This window comes from Panthera pardus, unplaced genomic scaffold, assembly GCF_024362965.1.
Source record: "Panthera pardus isolate Hobbes unplaced genomic scaffold, ASM2436296v1 HiC_scaffold_17, whole genome shotgun sequence".
NCBI lineage: Eukaryota > Metazoa > Chordata > Mammalia > Carnivora > Felidae > Panthera > Panthera pardus.
Genome location: NW_026526732.1, coordinates 19829542 through 19850982, shown reverse-complemented (window position 1 = coordinate 19850982; position 21441 = coordinate 19829542). Strand labels below are relative to the sequence as shown.

The following is a 21441-nucleotide window of genomic DNA, read 5'->3' as shown; positions in this document are numbered from 1 at the left end:
GAGATCCTCTTTCTCCGCATCCTTGCCAACATCTGTTGTAGCCTGAGTTGTTAATGTTAGCCATTCTGACAGGTGTGAGGTAGTATCTCATTGTTGTATTTCCCCGATGATGAGTGATGTGGAGCATTTTTTCATGTGTCAGTTGGCCATCTGGTTGTCTTCTTTGGAGAAGTGTCTATTCATGTCTTGTGTCCATCTCTTCACTGGATTATTTGTTTTTGGGGTGTTGAGTTTGCTAAGTTCTTTATAGATTTTGGATACCAGCCCTTTATCTGATATGTTATTTGCAAATATCTTCTCCCATTCTGTCAGTTGCCTTTTAGTTTTGTTGATTGTTTCCTTCGCTGTGCAAAAGCTTTTTATTTTGATAAGGTCCCAGTAGTTCATTTTTGCTTTTGTTTCCCTTGCCTCCAGAGACGTGTTGAGTAAGAAGTTGCTGTGGCCAAGATCAAAGAGGTTTTTGCCTGCTTTCTCCTCGAGGATTTTGATGGCTTCCTGTCTTATGTTTAGGTCTTTCATCCATTTTGAGTTTATTTTTGTGTCTGGTGTAAGAAAGTGGTCCAGATTCATTCTTCTGTGTGTCGCGGTCCAGTTTTCCCAGCACCATTTCTGAAGAAACTGTCTTTATTCCATTGGATATTCTTTCTATTTTTGTCAAAGATTAGTTGGCCATACGTTTGTGGGTCCATTTCTGAGTTCTATATTCTGTTCCATTGATCTGAGTGTCTGTTCTTGTGCCATTACCATACTGTCTTGATGGTTACAGCTTTGTAATATAGGTTGAAGTCTGGGATTGTGATGCCTCCTGCTTTGGTTTTCTTTTTCAAGATTGCTTTGGCTATTCAGGGTCTCTTCTGGTTCCATACAAATTTTAGGATTATTTGTTCAAGCTCTGTGAAGAATGCTGGTGTTATTTTGATAGGAATTGCATTGAATATGCAGATTGCTTTGGGTAATATGGACATTTCAACAAAATTTGTTCTTCCTATCCAGGAGCATGGAATCTTTTTCCTTTTTGTGTGTGTGTGTGTCTTCTTCAATTTCTTTCATAAGCCTTCTATAGTTTTCAGTGTATAGATTTTTCACCTCTTTGGTTAGATTTATTCCTAGGTATTTTATGGGTTTTTGTGCAACTGTAAATGGGATCGATTCCTTGATTTCTCTTTCTGTCACTTCATTGCTGGTGTATAGGAATGCAAGTGATTTCTGTGGGTTGATTTTATATCCTGCAACTTTGCTGAATTCATGAATCAATTCTAGCAGTTTTTTGGTGGAATCTTTTGGGTTTTCCATGTAGAGTATCATGTCATCTGCGAAAAGTGAAAGTTTGACCTCCTCCGGGCTGATTTGGATGCCATTTATTTCTTTGTGTTGTCTGATTGCAGAGGCTAAGACTTCCAATATTATGCTGAATAACAGTGGCTAGAGTGGATATCCCTGTCTTGTTCCTGACCTTGGGGGAAAAGCTCTCATTTTTTCCCCATTGAGGATGATATTAGCGTTGGGTCGTTCATATGTGGCTTTTGTGATCTCAAGGTGTGCTCCTTCTATCCCTACTTTCTTGAGGGTTTTTATCAAGAAGGGATGCTGTGTTATGTCAGATGCTTTCTCTGCATCTATTGAAAGGAGCATATGTTTCTTGTCCTTTCTTTTATTGATGTGATGAATCACGTTAATTGTTTTGCAGATATTGAACCAGCCCTGCATCCCAGGTATAAATCCCGCTTGATCGTGGTGAATAATATTTTTAATGTATTGTTGGATCCAGTTGGCTAATATCTTACTGAGGATTTTTGCATCCATGTTCATCAGGGAAATTAGTTTATAGTTCTCCTTTTTAGGTGGGGGGGTCTCTGGTTTTGGAATCAAGGTAATGCTGCCTTCATAGAAGGAACTTGGAAGTTTTCCTTCCATTTCTATGTTTTGGAACAGCTTCAAGAGAATAGGTGTTAACTCTTCCTTAAATGTTTGGTAGAATTCTCCTGGAAAGCCATCTGGCCCTAGGCTCTTGTTTTCTGGCAGATTTTTGATTACTAATTCGATTTCTTTACTGGTTATGGGTCTGTTCAAATTTTCTATTTCTTCCTGTTTCAGTTTTGGTAGGGTATATGTTTCGAGGAATTTGTCCATTTCTTCCAGATTGCTCATTTTATTGGCATATAATTGCTCATAATATTCTCTTATTATTGTTTTTATTTCTGCTGTGTTGGTTGTGGTCTCTCCTCTTTCATTCTTGATTTTATTTATTTGGGTCCTTTCCTTTTTCTTCTTGATCAAACTGGCTAGTGGTTTATCAATTTTATTAATCCTTTCAAAGAACCAGCTTCTGGTTTCATTGATCTGTTCTACTGGTTTTTGTTTGTTTTTTTGTTTGTTTGTTTTGTTTCAGTAGCATTAATTTCTTCTTTAATCTTTATTATTTCCTGTCTTCTGCTGGTTTTGAGTTTTATTTGCTGTTCTTTTTCCAGCTCCTTAAGGCATAAGGTTAGGTTGTGTATCTGAGATCTTCTTTCCTTCTTTAGGAAGGCCTGGATTGCTATATACTTTTCTCTAATGACCGCCTTTGCTGTTTCCCAGAGGTTTGGGGTTGTGGTGTTATCATTTTCATTGACTTCCATATACTGTTTAATTTGCTCTTTAACTTCTTGGTTAGCCCATTCATTCTTTAGTAGGATGTTCTTCAGTCTCCAAGTATTTTCTACCTTTCCAAATTGTTTCTTGAGGTTGACTTCGAGTTTCATAGCATTGTAGTCTGAAAATATGCACGGTATGATCTCGATCTTTTTGTACTTACTTAGGGCTGATTTGTGTCCCAGTATATGGTCTATTCTGGAGAACGTTCCATGTGCACTGGAGAAGAATGTATATTCTGCTTCTTTAGGATAAAATGTTCTGAATATATCTGTTAAGTCCATCTGGTCCAGTGTGTCATTCAAAGCCATTGTTTCCTTGTTGATTTTTTGATTAGATGATCTGTCCATTGCTGTGAGTGGGGTGAAGTCTCTTACTATTATGGTATTACTATCACTGAGTTTCTTTATGTTTGTGATTGATTAATATATTTGGGTGCTTCCACAATTGGTGCATAGTTTACAATTGTTGGGTCTTCTTGGTGGATAGACCCCTTGATTATGATATAATGCCCTTCTGCATATCTTGATACAGTCTTTATTTTAAAGTCTAGATTGTCTGATATAAGTATGGCTACTCTGGCTTTCTTTTGTTGACCATTAGCATGATAGATGGTTCTCCATCTCCTTATTTTCAATCTGAAGGTGTTTTTAGGTCTATAGTGGGTAAACAGCATATAGATGGATCTTGTTTTCTTATCCATTCTGTTACCCTATGTCTTTTGATTGGAGCATTGACTCCATTGACGTTTAGAGTGAGTACTGACAGATATGAATTTATTGCCATTATGTTGCTTGTAGAGTTGGATTTTCTGGTGGTGTTCTCTTGTCCTTTCTAATCTTTGTTGCTTTTGGTATGTATGTATGTATTTATATTTTCATCTTTTTTCCCCTTAGAGAGTCCCCCTTAAAATTTCTTGCAGGGCTGGTTTAGTGGTCACAAACTCCTTTAATTTTTGTTTGTCTGGGAAACTTTTTATCTCTCCTTCTATTTTGAAAGGCTGGGTAGAGAATTCATGGCTACATATTTTTCTGATTCAGCACATTGAATATATCCTTCCACTCTTTTCTGGCCTGCCAAATTTCTGTGTATAGGTCTGCTGCAAACCTGATCTGTCTTCCCTTGTAGGTTAGGGACTTTTTTTCCCTTGCTGCTTTCATGATTCTCTCCTTGCCTGAGTATTTTGTGAATTTGACTATGATATGCCTTGTTGATGGTCGGTATTTATTGAAACTAATGGGGGTCCTCTGTGCTTCCTGGATTTTGATGTCTGTGTCTTTCCTCAGATTAGGAAAGTTTTCTGCCATGATTTGCTCACATAACCCTTCTACCCCTATTTCTCTCTCTTCCTCTTCTGGGACCCCTATGATTCTGATGTTGTTCCTTTTTATTTATTTTTATTTTTATTTTTTTTAAATTTTTTTTCAACGTTTTTTATTTATTTTTGGGACAGAGAGAGACAGAGCATGAACGGGGGAGGGGCAGAGAGAGAGGGAGACACAGAATCGGAAACAGGCTCCAGGCTCCGAGCCATCAGCCCAGAGCCTGACGCGGGGCTCGAACTCATGGACCGTGAGATCGTGACCTGGCTGAAGTTGGACGCTTAACCGACTGCGCCACCCAGGCGCCCCGATGTTGTTCCTTTTTAAAATAAACTTTTTTTTTAACGTTTATTTTTATTTTTGAGACAGAGAGAGACAGAGCATGAACGGGGGAAGGTCAGAGAGAGGGAGACACAGAATCTGAAACAGGCTCCAGGCTCTGAGCTGTCAGCACAGAGCCTGACGCGGGGCTCGAACCCACGGACCGTGAAATCATGACCTGAGCCGAAGTGGCCGCTTAACCGACTGAGCCACCCAGGCACCCCATGATGTTCCTTTTTAATGAGTCACTGATTTCTCTAATTCTTAAATCATGCCCTTTTGCCTTAATCTCCCTCTTTTTTTTCTGCTTCATTATTCTCTATAAGTTTGTCCTCTATATCGCTGATTCTCTGTTCTGCCTTGTCCATCCTTGCCACCACTGCATCCATCCGTGATTGCAGCTCAGTTATAGCATTATTAATTTCATTCTGACTAGTTTTTACTTCTTTTATCTCTGCAGAAAGGGATTCTAATCTATTTTCGACTCCAGCTAGTATTCTTATTATCGTGATTCTAAATTCTGGTTCAGACATCTTGCTTGTATCTGTGTTGGTTAAATCCCTGGCTGTTGTTTCTTCGTGCTCTTTCTTTTGGGGTTAATTCCTTCGTTTTGTCATTTTGAAGGGAGAAAAGGAATTAATGAGGTAGAAAAATTAAAATAAAAAATTAAAATTAAAAAAATATTAAAATTAAAAAATTAAAAACACACAGACACACACACACAAATCTAATAAATGTGCTAGATCCTAAGCTTGTTCTGGTCTGGGTGTTGAAAGTGGTTTGGCAGATTAGAGAAAAAAAAGGGAGGAAAAAAAAGGAAATCATTTGAGAATTTGAAAAAATGAATGCACTGAAGTAGACTAAAATGAGATGATGGGAGTAAAATAGAATTTGAAAAAATGTACACAGAAGTAAAGAATATAGTAGGAAAAAATAAAGAAAAATATTTTTAATAAAAATTGAAAATAAAAATGAATTTTTTTCTCTTTCTCTATTCAAGAAAAAGAAAAGAAAGGAAAAAGAAAAAAGATATCATTTGAAAATTTGAAAGAGTGAATACACTGTAGTAGACTAAAATAAAAATGATGGAAGTAAAATAGAATTTGAAAAAAATTACATAAAAACAAAAAATATGTTAAAAAATTAAAGACAAATATTTTTAATAGAAATTGAAAGTAAAAATGAAGTTCTTCACTTTCTGTATTCAAGAAAAAGAAAAGAAATGAAAAAGAGAAAAAAGAAAAAAAACCCAAGGAAATTGTTTGAACATTTGAAAAGGGGAATACACTGAAGTAGACTAAAATAGAATGATGGAAGTAAGATGGAATTTGAAAAAAAATACACAAAAGTAAGAAATAGAGTAAAAAAAATTAAAGAAAAATATTTTTAAGAAAAATTGAAAATAAAAATGAATTTTTTCTCTTTCTGTATTCAAGAAAAAGTATAGTGTAAAAGAGAGGGAAAAAAAAGAAAGAAAATTGAATAGAGGGACCTGCTAATAGATTTAAATAGCACTGAAATGACTTCGTTTTTCCCCTAGAAGTCAGACTGAAGCGCTTTATAGTCCATAAACTAAGTAGGTGGTGAAACTTCTTGAAGAGCAAGGTTGGCCCAGTTGGGTGGGCTCAGTGTAATGGCTCCGTTCTCCACTAGATGGCGCTGCTAGCCTACTGGGGTGGATTGTTGCATAGATGCATCTACGCGTGCATGGGGGCAGGGAAAATGGCGTCACCCGGTCTGCAGTGTGGGAACTCTGTTCTCTCCAATCAGCAATCGCGCACCCATCCTCTGTCTTCAGCTTTCCTCCACTCCCCGCTTTTTCACTGTCCGTGACCAAGCCCCAGGCAGTACCTCTCTCCTGAGTTTTGTCTCAGATGCGGCTGTTTTCCCCGGCCCCTTACTGCCGAAGGACTGCGGCTTTGACCCGTCCCGCCCTCTGTGGGAGGGTCTCACCGAGCAATGGCTGGAATGCCGGCTGCACCCAGGAGCACCCGCTGGACCCTGCTACTGCCGGTGCCCCGAGACTGTGGCCAGGTGCCAGCCCCAGAAAAAGTTCGCGAGCTGGTGTAGCAGCAGCTTTTCAGGGATTATGGAGAATCACAACACACATCTGGCACCAGGCTTCACCCTTAACGACCTTGCCCCAGCACTAGCGAATGTGGCCGCCTTCTGGGGTCTGCTGGGACCAGGTGGCTTCAACAGCCTCCACCAAACGTGCTTCCAGCAGTGGAGCTGCTTTTCCCCGTGTGGCCCGAGAACCTCCCGGACCCCACTCTGTTCCTAGGGATTCGCCCTTCCCACCAGAGCACCGCCAGGTATCGAGCTGCAGAGTTGCAGACTTTGCGCTTCCCTTGTTTACAGTTTTAATGGAATTTAAACCCTCTCCTTTTCTCTCTTTTTAGTTTAGGCCCTGTGGCTGTTTCCAGTTTTCCACTTGCTCTCCAGTTGCTTTTGGGGAGGGGTGATTTTCCCGTATTCTCTCCCCCCCCCCCCCCACCAGCCCGGCCTTTCTCCGCTTGCAAAGGCGGTTCCCTGCCCGCCGCTGGCTTCTCTCCTCCCAAGTTCACCTCTCTGTGCCACATATCTGCCAAATTCTGTGGTTCAGGTTGTGCAGATTGTTGTGTTAATCCTCCAATCAGTTTTCTAGGTGTGTATGATGGTTTAGTGTTGGTCTGGCTGGATTTCATGGACGTGAGACACACAAGAAACTTCCATGCTGTTCTGCCATCTTGGCTCCTCCAAAAAAATTACCTTCTAAATCACTAGTCTTCTCCTTTCTTTGGCTTTATTTAGTCTATTCTTTCAACAGCTGAAGTTGCCATTGCTAAAATTTTCCAGTATCTCTTTGTTCACATTGATCTTCTTTGTTGTATGTTTGCTTAATACCTTTCTGCACTCATTGCAAAACAGAACTTTCCCTCCTTTATTTTTTTGGCAATTCTAAACATATTTAAATATCTTTTAAGTTTGCTACATTATTTCTCTTGGGTGGATTTCTTTCTTTTGATTTATTTACCGACTGTCCTTCATAATTTTCCATTTCTTTTTTTTGCTTTTTAATGTTAGTTTTTTAGTCATATTTTATAGCTATTTTAGACTCATGTATACTGTTCTTTGTCATGTGGTTTGGATGGTTTTCCAGAATGATTCACTCCTTACCCATTGCCATCATCCAGTCGTGATACACTATTGAAAAAGAGAGGACAGTTGTTCCCAAATTGAAATACTTCCTTATCAGTTGATAAATAGTTGCTTTTTTGAGATTTCTGAAGAATATCTCCCTCCTTTTGAATGTTGATCCTCTCTAAAAACCCCAGGACCTGTCCACACTAAGTGGTTAAAGGACCACTAGGAGGTCTCTAGCACACTGCTCCAGTGTAAAAGCAGCATCCTTTCTGATTACAAGGTGCATTTTTATATTACTCTGCCCCCACCCAAACCTTAACTTTGGGAGGTGGAAGGCTTTTCTCCCATGTGGGAAGTGCTATCCCTGATACCACACCCACTGTGGTAGAAGCCACCTCCTATTCCCATTTTTTTATTTGTTTTGGCCACCCTATTTCCTCACATCATCACAGGACATTGGCACGTTGCCTATTGTGCCATAAACTATAGGGGGAATATACCAGCCTTAGTTCAAAGCCAGGAGCTCATGAGTAGCTGTAGCCACTCACTCATTCATGAAGCTTATTACTGGCCTCTTGACATTTACAGGATAAATTTAGCTTCTTTTCTGAAATAGGCTTACAGATTTTTTAAGCTTGGACTACCACAGCTCAAATCAAATTCCAGTATCTACTTGTAGATTATGCTATCTCAACCCCCTACCCACCACTACAGGTTCTTTCTGTATTTAGTCCATTGACTTCTTTTTTCACTTGAGATGTAATTTACATACAACATTATATTCGCTCAGGTGTACAACATAATGATTTGATATTTGCATGTATTGAGAAATGATCACCACAGTAAGTCTAGTTAACATCAGTTACCACATATAGTTACAAAATTTTTTCTTGTGATGAGACCTTTAAAGACCTACTCCCTTAGCAACTTTCAAATATGCAGTAAAGTATTATTAACTGTAGTTATCATGCTGTACATTACAACCTCATGACTCCCTTATTTCATAACTGGAAATTTATACCTTTTGACAACCTTCACCCATTTAGCCCACTTCCTGCCTCTGGCAAACACCCATTCACATTTTTCAATGTTTTTTTTTTTTTTTTAATTTTTTAATGTTTATTTATTTTTGAGACAGAGAGACAGAGCATGAGCAGGGAAGGGGCAGACACAGAGAGAGAGGGAGACCCAGAATCCGAAGCAGGCTCCAGGCTCTGAGCTGTCAGTGCAGAGTCCAATGTGGGGCTCGAACCCATGAACTAACTGCAAGATTATGACCTAAGCCAAAGTCAGATGCTTAACCGTCTGAACCACCCATGAGCCCCTCCATGGCTTTTGATCATGAAATTCTAGCCTCTCCTAAAATCTCCAGTGACACTTCCCCTATTGCAATAGCATATTTAGACTCACTGTGTAGAAGGAAGTATTTAGCCATATATGTAGAGGATATATTTATCTTTCAAATCTGTTTTACAAATTGTAATTTTAATGGATCGAATCATTTACTAGTACTTGGGTGTACTCCTATGTGATTTAGATAACTCTGTACCCCCCCTGATTTTTCAGTATGTCAGGTTTGATTTCTTTGCATATTTGATTTTTCTGGAACTTGGCCACATTTATTTCCCAGGATTACCAGTTCCTAAATCTTCAAAAGTCCTGAGTTACTTCTGTGTTTAAAGATTAGCTTGTTCTCAGAATTGATGAGACCAGGAATAAGATGCTTTGAATATTTAAGGATCTCAACTATACTAGAGCAGTACATACATTCTGGCAGTGAACGTCAAAAGCATATTGTGCTGAGAGTTTCAAAAGCCACATATTTGTGCATGATCTTTTGAAGTCTACAACATATTTGACATTGGGCTATATTTGACCACTGTTTATATTGTGCATGTAGCAATATAGGTGAGCTATTGAGCTGGTATAAGATACCTCAAATAAACGTCTTTTTAAGTGATCTTCGATATAGATGGAATCAAATTTGACATGTTACAAAGAAAGTAGGCCAATTAGTGATAAAGCTTAATAGCTTAAGGGAGGGAGCCAGAACATTTACTTACACTTGACAGAATGAAGAGGAAAGCAAAACATAATCTTAGCAAAGCCTTTATTTATTTTTTTAAAGAAATTAGATCTTCCTTTTACAAAAATAACTTTTAAAATTCTGAGCTTCCTGAATGAGGTAAATTTTATCATGGTTTTGATGGATACAAAATCACCAATTTCTTTTTATCTGTACAGTTTGTCCCAACACTCAATAAAACAGATGTACTATAATGTACTATTTTGTATCTTTATTTTTTAATTAATATTATGAAAATTTTCCCTCTCTCCCTATTGTCATCCTTCTCTCCTATTTTCTTACATGCTATTTAGAAACACTCCTTTACAATACATATATTTTCAACCTCTCTTTTCCAGCAAGATGGTGGATTAAGGTAAAAAAAAAATGATACCTACAAATGCCTACATAAAGAAATAAAAATCTTCGGGGGGTGCCCAGGTGGTTCAGTCAGTTAAACATCTGACTTCAGTTCAGGTCATGATCTCGCAGTTTGTGAGTTCGAGTTCCACGTCGGGCTCTGTGCTGACAGCTAAGGGCCTGGAGCCTGCTTGGGATTCTGTGTCTCCTCTCTCTGCCCCTCCCCTGCTCTCTCTCTCTCTCTCTCTCTCTCTCTCTCTCAAAAATAAATAAACATTTAAAAAAAGGGAGAAATAAAAATATTCAGAATCCAGAAATGAGGAGGGAACTGAAAGTCAGGATGTTGTAACTCTAAACTGAGGCTGTAACTTCCTTAGGGAAGGCTTATCAGTCTTATGAAAATAGAGTATTTTGTTTTAACATAGATAGGACAAATGAGGAAAGGGAGAGCTCCAGCCTTAGGTAAAGGCATGACTTTCCAGAGTTTAGATCTTTTTTTAAAAAGGTGAATAAGAAAATCTGCTTTAGAATCTTAGGTTATAAGGCTAGCTTTTCTATGCTTAGTGTCTGGGTGAAAAAAAAACACAAATCTTCCTGGAGAAATGAAAACCTTTGGACTGAGACTTATGTAGGTTTGAGATCTGATTTTAAAGGACCTATGGGTTCCTGGATGGCATATTTATTTGGGATCACTGACAGAAGAAAATTCTATATTACATTGAAAACACATTCTTTCAATACAGGATTGCCTTGGGGAAAGGGGTTTGGAGGAAAAGAAAACCCTGATAAGGATAGGCTGATAATAAAAGTGTCCTCAAACACAAGAATATACAAAAAATAGGCAGAAATCACAACGATAAAAAATGAATCAAGTGTCAAAAACTTAATAGAAAAATAATCTATAAGTAATTTACCATGCATATGTTTACAATGATTAAAGATAGAAAAGATCAACTCCTAAAAAAGGAATTACCCTATATATTTGTCAATGTTAATAATCAATGCTAGTTATAACATCAGAGTAGCAAGTAGGAAGTAATCAATGCTAGCTCTAATATCACACAACCCCCAAATCACACACCAAAGGATATTTCTCATTTATACTAGAGTATGATCAGGAGTTTAGTAGTGGCTTTGTATGTGCTATATGAGGATTCTTGGCTCCCTTCATCTTGTGGCATTACCATTTTCTAAGATCTTCCCTGAAGGATTGAGTCATGCTGACAAGTATCTCACAGGATGTTTTATGAGCCTCAAGGTAGGATACAACATGTTTCCCCCACATGTCATTGTCCAAAACACCACCACAAAGTACCAGCCAAATTGCAAAGTAGTATGGGAAACGTAAGAAATGGAAAACAGGACTGGTGAGCCATCTGCTCAATCTTCTCCTTTTCTATTTATTCTTCTGGATCTCCCTCTGAGTACTTCTGTCTCCTTCTTGGACTTTTGAGAACCCTTGGGGATTACATTGAGGCCACCCAGATAATCCAGGATAATCTCCCAACTCAAATACTGTAAGTTATTTGCATACCTCTTTTGCCATGGAAGGTAATATATTCACCATTCTGGTGATCATGGTGTGGATATATTGATGGGGGCGGATTATTCTGTCTACCACACTCATTGACTGCTTTCCTCAGTTTTCTTCCTACTCTTTCAGACTTTTAACATGGAGTATCAGGGCAGGTATACAACTGTCGACGTTAGAATATTGAAATATTTTCATTTGATTGTTGAATAGCCTTAACAATAACCTTACCAAAACCCCTGAGCCCCAGATATTTCTGCCTCCTTCCCTAGGTCCCTGACCTACCCTGAGAACCCTACTACATCCCTGACCCCACTAGTTAGGTGAATAAGATCTGGCATAACTGGAACTGGAGGCTTTGAGGATTGACATGCTCATTCCTTACCAGTTGTTGGGTGTTTTGAATAGCATTCTTGGGAGTGCCTTTCCTTAGGTATGTAATTTTCTTGGTGATTTAATCCAGTCTTAAGACTCTAAATATCATCTAAATGCTGATGACTCAGATTTTCACTAATTCTATCTCCTAAAGCCTCAGAATCCTACATCTAACTGACTACTCAACATGTCCACAAACGTGTGGCAAACATTTAGAACGCAACTCATTCAGAAGTGAAATGCTGCTTTATTCCTTACCTCAGTTTTGCCCCATCCCACAGTCTTCTATCTTGCATCAAATATCAATTCAATCTATTGGCTCTCTCTTAAAAACAGGGGATTATTTCCTGCCTCCTCTACTGTTAGCATTCTGGTCCAAGTCACCATTAGCTCTCACATGGTATTTTAGTGCCTTCTAATTCTCTCTTTTGTTTCCTTTGACCTTTTCTCGACACTGCAGCAAGAATGAATATAAAAATCCATGCTTGAAACTCTCCTTTGGCTTTTCCCACCCCACTTAGGCAAACCCAGTCCTTCCTTTAGCTGAGATCACCGGTATACTCTCTACATTCCAGACACCTCTCTGAAACGATCTCCTTTTACTGCCCCTCAGACACACTGATATTTTTCTTCTTCACAGAAGCCAGGACACTCTCCGCATGTAGAAAACTCTTTCTTGCTCTTCGTACTTGCCGTGTTCCTGTATCCGGAACAGTCTTTCCACGGATCCACACAGCTTAATTTTTTAGTTTCTTTCACTATTTACTTAAATATGGTCCTATTATGGACCACTTTCCTTAACCACTGTGTTAAAAATTCTGTACCTTAACTCTTTAGTTTCCCCTTCCTATTTTATATTTACCCCCAGCATTTTCCCCTTTTGAATGTACTATATATTTTACTTAATTTATGCTGTGTTTTTGTGTCTCCACCCACTAGAGTAAGAACTCCCTAAGGGTAAAGATTTTAGTCTGCTTTGTTCACTGCTTATCCCAGGATTGAGAACAGGGTTCTAACCTCACTCACTTGTTAAAACTTGACAAATTAAACAAGATGCGTATTTTAGATTTTAAAATTTACAATAATATAGAAAAAGTAAAAGTCAAGGTTTAGAGATTGGAAATTGTCATAGATTAATAATAAGAGTAAAAAAACAAGTCCAACTTCTCTGTAGCTAATTAGTCAAAATATATCACAAATTTTAATTATGCATATATTTAGGTACAGTAAGTCTTCTTATAAAAATCTATACTAATAAAAGAATTAATAATGTTTGCAAAGGGGCACCTGGGTGGCTCAGTCGGTTAAGCGTCCAACTCTAGATTTTGGCTCAGGCCATGGTCTCACGGTTTGTGAGGTCTAGCCCCGTGTTGGGCTCCATGCGGCTGTGTGCTCCATGCTGCTTTCCCTCTCTTTCTGCCCACCCCCCCCCCAAAAATAAATAAATTTTAAGAAAAAAAAAATAATGTCTGCAAGGATTTGGCAATAAGGATAACCCTACAGTCTCATTTATAATAGGGGACACAAAATTCAAATCAAAACTTTCAAATTTTTCGCTATAGGATCTTAATTAAATGAAAGGCTGTAAATTCATGTGATGGGATAGTTTGCAATCATTAAATTTGTATTTAGTTAAATTCTCATTGACATAGGAACTATTTGCAATATACTGGTAAGTGGGAAAAACAGTCTATAAAAAGAATAAGCTGAATGATGTTTTGAAGAAGAAATGCATATATTTTCCCACTAATTTGAAAGAATGGACAGTTGTCAACAATGTGGATTCTAGAATGGGGTGGGTATGTCTTTCCTACTTATCTAATTAAGAATTTTTTTCTTTTAAAATAATGATCACATAGCACTTTTATCCTGGGAAGCATCAAAATTATATCTGTGCTGATTTTCAAAAAGCTTTTAATATTATACGCATAAAGGATTTTCTTCAAGTGTGAACTGTATAGAAATATTCCCATTTATGGCATCTTATGTGTTTATAATGAATGTCTTGCATTAGTTAGTAGGGGCTAAAGCTCAAGATTTGTTTGTGGAATAATCTCTTTGGGTATTTCAGTCTTTTGAACGTTAACCTGTGGATGCCATCTGCCACAGGTAAGACTATATCGAAAAATGTCATTAACATGGATGCTGACAAGATAATTAAATGTCTACCATGCAATTAATCCAATATTTTGCCTTAGAGATTCAAATTAAAACTAACTCGCCTCCTTGCTCTGTCTCTAGTCAGTACCTTTTTGGCGGTAATGTGCAACCTGGCTCCGTTGAGCAGAAGAAGGGGAAGTTCCCGATCTGGCCAGAATGGAATGAAGCCGACATAAATGCAGAAAAGTGGGATGCAGGCAAAGGTGGAAAAGAAAAGGATAAAATGGGAAAAAGCCCTGTATTTGTAAGTCCATTTGAAGGTGACTAGATTTCATTTTAGTTTTAAATTTTATCACGGAATAGGATCGCCTAACATGTGAGTCCATTTTCTCCACAGCCTCCATTCAAAGGAGAGAAATTTTGTCTTTCTCCCTCTGTCTCCCTCCATCCTACCCACCTGTCTTTCCAAGCCTTAGACCTGAGCTTTGCTGATTGTATTTGAGTAAATGAAAGGAGAGACGTGATCAAAGAGTCACGGTGAAATAAAGGGGGAATCGATAGAACAGTTAGCTAGTGGATTTTGGACAGAGTGGGGAACCAGACATTTAGAGACAGTGATTTAGAGGGGGTGCCTGGGTAGATTAAGTGATTGACACTTGATTTCAGCTCAGGTCATGATCTCACAGTACATGGGTTCGAGCCCCTCCTTGAGCTCTATGCTGCCAGCAGGGGGCCTGCTTGGGATTATCTCCCCCCACCCCCCTTCTCAAAATAAGTAAATAAACTTTAAAAAAAGAGTAGAGAGAGTGATTTAGACAATGAAATACCCCAGCAGACCTGTGAGCTGTTATCTGGAGATTATAAGAGACAATTTTTTTTAAGATGTTATATGAGATAACAGTTGAATCCCTCTTAATATTCTCTTCAAGATATTTGGGGAATGATCTCAGGTACTTTTCATATATCTGTGGCCATTCAGACATGATGTGTCCCTGGGACTGGAGCTGAGAATGGTGTTACTACCTTTTCCAATTATGTTATCTTAGGTTCTTCTGTCTATTTAAAAATGTTTATATCTAAAGACTTCTTTGTTGGGGGTATGGGTCTGGGTTGCATTTTAAATAGGACCCATGTATTTGGTGCAGCAATTCATTTAACAAAAATATTTATGGAACACAATCCAATTTCAAAGCAAAAACAAAATTGCCAGAATGACCACGTTGAACTCTGGTGTCTTTATTTGCACAGAGAACTCCAAAGTGGTGTTTATTAGCAATTATGTTTTATTCACAAAATGCGGAATTATAAGCTGCATTATTCATAACATTACTTTGTTTAAAAAAGATAGTAAATATAACGAATTGCTGATTCTCTTAGTACTTGAACAATTTCAAGTTCTAACTTGTGGCACTTTGAGATGCAAGGGACTTTGGAACTCTCTGGGTTCAAATGGAAACGTTCATATTCTACATATTTTTAACAGAAATTTACAACTAGTGGGGGTTGAATGTGAATTTACATTAGGAAGATAGATTGTACAAATCCTCAGTTAAGAATTTGAGCTCTAGAAAAGGTCTAAAAATGAGTCACTCCCAACAATAAGGAGGAGAAAAGTAGAAGTGACTGAAAACTCTGAACTAGGAAATAAGATCTAAACTATAACACGTTAGGGCCCTTGGAGTGCAAGTATGCCTTTATCAGATGACTATGAAAAAGTATTGCTGGTCTCTGGAAGGCCAGGCATCGAATTCTAGACATGTGTGCTGGTCACTGGATGCCCATTTCATTTGAAGGCAACATACAGAAATGGTGCTGGCTGAACATCAGACCACAAAGTAGATACTGTCGCCCTTGGACTATGGAGCTGCATACAACTGCATAATTAGGGAAGCGCCAGCCCTCCTCCTGTGGTAAATAGGGGCTATTACAATGGAGTGTGATACTTCAGAACTTTAGCTAACACTCCCTTCTGCCTCTCCTGCCCTCACAAGGTAGAACAGCACCTCAAACCTTGGTTATTGCAACTGCGCAAAGGTACCATCTGGGGTATAATTTGCTTCCCACTCACAGTTCTGTTCTACGACTTCAGCATTCATGGCTTGGGAAGCGACAGTCCCTCTACAGAAGTGAGTGGTGGACACTCCAAGCATGGTGATTACATTTCTATGATACAGTAGCACAGTAGCTCTTAGCCATGATTTGTAACATCCATATTTTACCAGGATCAGTTACCATAAGCCTGGACCTATAGCAGGTATCCTTGGGATTTTATAGAAAGTCACTTCTTTAGATGTGAGGCTAGTGATCAGGAAATCAGCGTCAGATAAGCTAACCGTTCCTTGTAATTCCAGATTTGGGTCTCGCTTCTTCAGCTAAGGGACAGCAATAAAAAGACATGGATGGTAAACCAAACTGAGACATATTTAATGAAGTATTGTAAAGTGGGTATAAGAAATACACCTAAGGCAAAGCGACATGGAAAGAGTACCGTTAACTTAACATGGAGAAAAGGGAATCACAACAGATTATGATAAGATGGGCCCCCCTTTACCTTTTTATTTTCTCCTCAAAGAAATTTAATAATTCAAGACATGAAAATTAGAAGGCAAGCAGAAAGTAGTGACTTGGGGCTTATGTCAGTTTCTCTGGGCTCAGAGAGAGGATATTGTCTGGGGCTACAAAAACAGTTAACACTTGAAGCAGAATCCCAGAGGTAACTACAGAGACACAATCTGAAAATTTTGTATACAATTTTATGTCAAGACATTTACCCAACTCCTAAGCTATATGTGTGAAGACTTTGCTGCTGAGCAAATGAGTAAAACACAACAGCTTGGAAGCTAAATAAGAGAAACTATTTCATGATGCTGTGGCAAGAGATTGGGACTAAGGGTATACCAAGGTGAAGGGACTCAGACACTCAGCCTTCCAGTTAGTCCCCCAACATGGCTGTAGCATTCTGTATTGAGTAAGGGTAAACCAGAACTACACCAAGCCGACCAAATCTTGAATCCCACTGTTGACAGGGTGAAGTTCATTTTGTACTTTGCCTGCTAGAAAGGAATAAAATCCTCCTCTGGAGGAAGACATCATTACCTAGAGTTTTGAAGAGGAACAGAACCAAGTGGCTGAAAAATGAGAGGAAAAATCAGACAATAAAAATCGATCCATGGGTGACTCTGATTGAAATTGTCAGATAGGGGAGTTCAAAGTAACTGAGTTCATATTTGTGAGGGAAAGAACAACATGAGGCAACCCTGGAAGTCTAGTGTGGCTCCTGGAAACTTCAGTCTGGTTTTCAGGGACTCATTCTTTGATCATTTTGACTAGATGTTGGGATTACCTTTGTCTTCATTCCAAGTATTCCAGTACCTTGAATATGTTCCAGATACACATAGACAATTACTGGGTTGAAATCCCAGATAATACCCTCAAATAGAGCCTATTTCTCAGGCCACAACAGCATTAGGATAAAAATATGAGTACCATAAAAATCACAAATGATATTTATTTGTCTCATCACTATTAACTCAGGTGAAATTTAGTTACCCCTTTTAACAATACAGTTTACCTTTATAGAGCATTGTTTTTGTACCCGCAGTACTTTTCAGTTTTGTAAGGACCACCCCAACAACCTAATTACCTTGTGAGCTGTAAAAACTTTTACACAGTAGCTACTTGAAGTCTCTAATTTACTATATTGCTAGCATTTGAGAGTAGAGATTTGTATGTCATTTTTCTTCCCGAGCTCACTAACTGACCCATTCTATGGGCTCAGAAACTAATAAATTAATTGCATTATTGGGCATTTATCTCAGAGAAATGGAAACTAATGTTCATACAAAAGCCTGTAAGTTGTATGCAAAAATTTATAGCAGCGTTATAAGTAATAACCCCAAATTGGAAACAGTTCAGATGTCCTTCAATGGACAGATGGTACACAAACAAACAAATATTTGTATCATGAAGTATTACTCAGTAATAAACAAGAACAAACTATTGATATATGCAGTAGCTTGAATGAATTGAATCTCCAGGGAATTAGGCAGAGAGGGCAAAAAGCCAATCCACAGGTTACATGCTATCTGATTTCATTCATATAACATTACTGAAATGATAAAATTAATGAAAAAGAGACCAGATTAATGATCTGGTGGTATTAAACAGGTGGTAAGGGCGTTGGAGGGTGGGTATGGCCATAAAAGAGCCTAGGATGGGTCCTTGTGCTGGTGGAATTGTTCTGTATCTTGAGTGCATCAATGTTGTTATCATGGTTGTGATATTGCACTATAGTTTTAGAAGATTTTACCATCAGAGAGACTGGCTAAAGAGGACACAGGGACTCTCTTTATTATAATTTCACACCACTACATGTGAATCAATAATTATCTCAAAATAACAAGTTTAATTTTGAAAACTAATAAATGAAATTCAGATCAGAGGTATGAATTTCATTTACATACAATCATACTTTTTAAATCTTCTCTACTCAGGTTAAAAAAAGCACAATATTTTCAGTGCAAAATATGTCCGTATCTGTCCCATCCAAATTGTTTTCCTACCATACCAAATTCACATCCCAAAGCAGCTTATGCTTGTTTGGACTGCTTCCTCTGCAATAAAATGTTACTCAACAATCAAGGTTTTGTTAATTAAATACAGCATTGTTAACTTCAGTCTTTACCAAGTATTCCATGAACTACCTCTGAGAACATACAAATTGCTCTATAAATGCTTGTTTATTCATCAGATCTATGCACTTATTAATTTTTTTTTAAGATTGAGTTGCTTTTATTTTAATAAAACCATATGGAGAGAAAAACCCTCAATATATTTTTATATAGCATTTTTTTGAAGACCCTGAAGGAAAGATTGAATTGCCACCATCGTTGAAAATTTATTCCTGGAAGCGTCCACAGGATTTTTTATTTAATCGGGTAAGAAATATTTTTACTATTGAATAAAATACATACTAACTATGGGCTGTACTATCCTACTTATGGAAATTCTCATTTTTTAAAACACTGTAAATTTTCCCCATGGTATTTAGTAAGAAAAAGGAATTGCTTTTTGGCATTTAATAGAAAAAAATGATTATCAATATAGTTTACTATTTCTTGTACTGGTTTCCAAGAGAATATTGAAATTTTGTTTAGTCTTGAGTTTTCTCTACATGATGTCAAAGGATAGCCTAAAATGTGTGGGAAGCTATTGCTTAATTTTTGACTAACTTTGCCTTTTCTGGTTCTTAGCCAGAACCTATGTGTCATGAAATTCTGTTTACTCTAGTGTGTATTAGTGTTAATTTTCTAGTCCGAGAGGTTTGCCCTTGGTTACCTGTGTTCCAGGTATTCTTGAAGCATTTTCCAAGGGCCATCTTCATTTCTGGACCCCATGCTCAGCTACTTGAATCACATTGACTAGCACAGTGCTCAAGAAACCATATTTTAATTTAATTTAATTTTCTTAAAGTTTGTTTATTCATTTTGAGAAAGAGAGAGAGGGGCAGAGAGAGAGAGAGAATCCCAAGCAGGCCTCACATTGACAGTGAGATGTGTGGCTTGAACTCATGAACTGTGAGATCATGTCCTGAGCAGAAATAGAGTCAGATGCTTAACTGACTGAGACACCTAGGCGCCCTGAGAAACCATCATTTTAAATGAAATCCAGTAGGCTAAAATAGTTATTTAGTGCTAGTCAAATGTTTGTAATGGAGCTGAATCTTCCATTTACTATGGAACCCACCCAATCTCAATTTCTACACAAAGTTATTTTATTCTTAAAAGTTTTAGCCTTAATAAGACTGCTACTAATGCAAGAAAATACAATTCAGCCACCATATTTCCAACTACCGTTACTATCTGAGAAAGATAATTCTAAATTCAGAGATATTTAGTAAAATGAGAAAATCATAAGATACACCTCTGTCCATCAGAATATTTATTGAATGTCTATTTGTAAGACATTTTAAATAAAATAAATCAAATGTACATGAACTATGCCTTTAAATAACTTATGCTGTTAGGTAATATTGATGTGAAGAATGTAAATTCTGTGGTGTTAATATAATGCACTTAATAGTAATGTATTATTAATAATATCCAGGCTCTGTGCAATGGAAGTGCAGAGTTTACATTTCATGCAAATAAAGGATATTAATTCCATAAAGTGGGGGTATTTCAAATGTGAATAAGTAGAAGAGTTATATGCCATCTCTTTTTCTTTTTAGCATACCTTAGTTCTGAGAGATACACTTGTTTTATAAATAAATTCATCTATTGTTGTTGGTGGCACTTCTACCTGAACTTATAATGTTGACACCCATCTTCGCACCTCTGCTCTCCCTCTGTGCTCTTTCTCTTGATCCCGTGCACCTGCTCCTCTTGGGGTATGCACCAGAACAGCCACAACTGAAAGTCTTGCTAACTATGAAGTCTAAGAATAATGTTTTTTCAAGTTTTAATGCCCAGGTCCATGGTGATATATACACTTTACATTGAAACTCATTAAATATGGGCATATATAAAGCTTAGACAAAAATTTAGCAAAACAGTAATGAACTTTCTTTTTTTAATAATTTTTTAAATGTTTTATTTACTTTTGAGAGAGAGAGAGAGAGAGAGAGAGAGAGAATATGAGCAGGGGAGGGGCAGAGAGAGAGGGAGACAAAGAATCCGAAGCAGGCTCCAGGCTCTGAGCTGTCAGCACACAGCGTGATGTGAGGCTTGAACTCGTGAACCATGAGATCCTGACCTGAGCTGAAGTCGGATGCTTAACTGACTGAGCCACCCAGGTGCCCCAATAATGAATTATCTATATGAAATTTACTCTCTTCTACTCAAAGCAAGGGATGAAGTCACAGGACATGATTTAAGTCAGAGAGAAACTAAGTTATGAAAAAACTGAAAAGCCTGGATTTAAGATATTAGAACCAACATGGACTTTTTTCCAACTGAGAAGGTTAACAAGCCCTAACCACTAGGGGAGTTATCAGATCTGTTTATTTCTGAGAACCAGGTATTGATGGCCCAGGCTCTTGAGCGTTAATTATATTGAAGAGATGTAAGATGTCTGAAGATTTATTCTGTCTCTGGTATAGGTATAGGGAATAGAGACCTCTGTAGAGACTTCTGCCTTAATATTTGCTGTCTTTTACAACTGTCAGTGCCTACTTTCACTTGTTGGCAGGCAGCTGTTAAGTTTCACTCCTCAAATTTTAGGTATTCAATATTTATTTAATCTATTATTAATCGAAGTCAATGTACATTGGTACTTGCTGAAGAGTATGGACATTTTAGAAGTGTCACCTTGCAATTCATTAGCCAAACCAGAATTTAAAATATATTTTTTATGTAAAATATTTATATAATATGTATGTAACTTGCTGTGTTCATAAATTATAAACATAACAGTCAGTTCAGGCCTTCAAGGTAGTTTTGAGTAAGTTTTTTCTCAGACATAAAAAAATATTTTGTTGAGTTTTCAAGGTGTTAATTGTCCATGTGATTGAGAGTAGTTGATGGCATTAGTTTCCATGATTTTACTAATCAAAAACACATTTATGTTAATTTGATATGTTGAGTATATGAGCTTGATATGAATTGTAACAC

General features: G+C 37.6%; 1 protein-coding gene across 3 annotated transcripts in view; it reads left to right on the top strand.

Moving 5' to 3' along the window:
- Positions 1 to 21441, top strand: part of ADGB (androglobin) — a 162577-nt gene that overhangs the window by 16163 nt on the left and 124973 nt on the right. For all 3 annotated transcript variants that reach the window (XM_019425030.2, XM_019425029.2, XM_019425028.2), the window contains exons 2-3: positions 13973 to 14135; positions 18676 to 18768. In XM_019425030.2, the coding sequence (XP_019280575.2) occupies positions 13973 to 14135; positions 18676 to 18768 (256 nt within the window). The remainder of the gene's footprint in view (positions 1 to 13972; positions 14136 to 18675; positions 18769 to 21441) is intronic.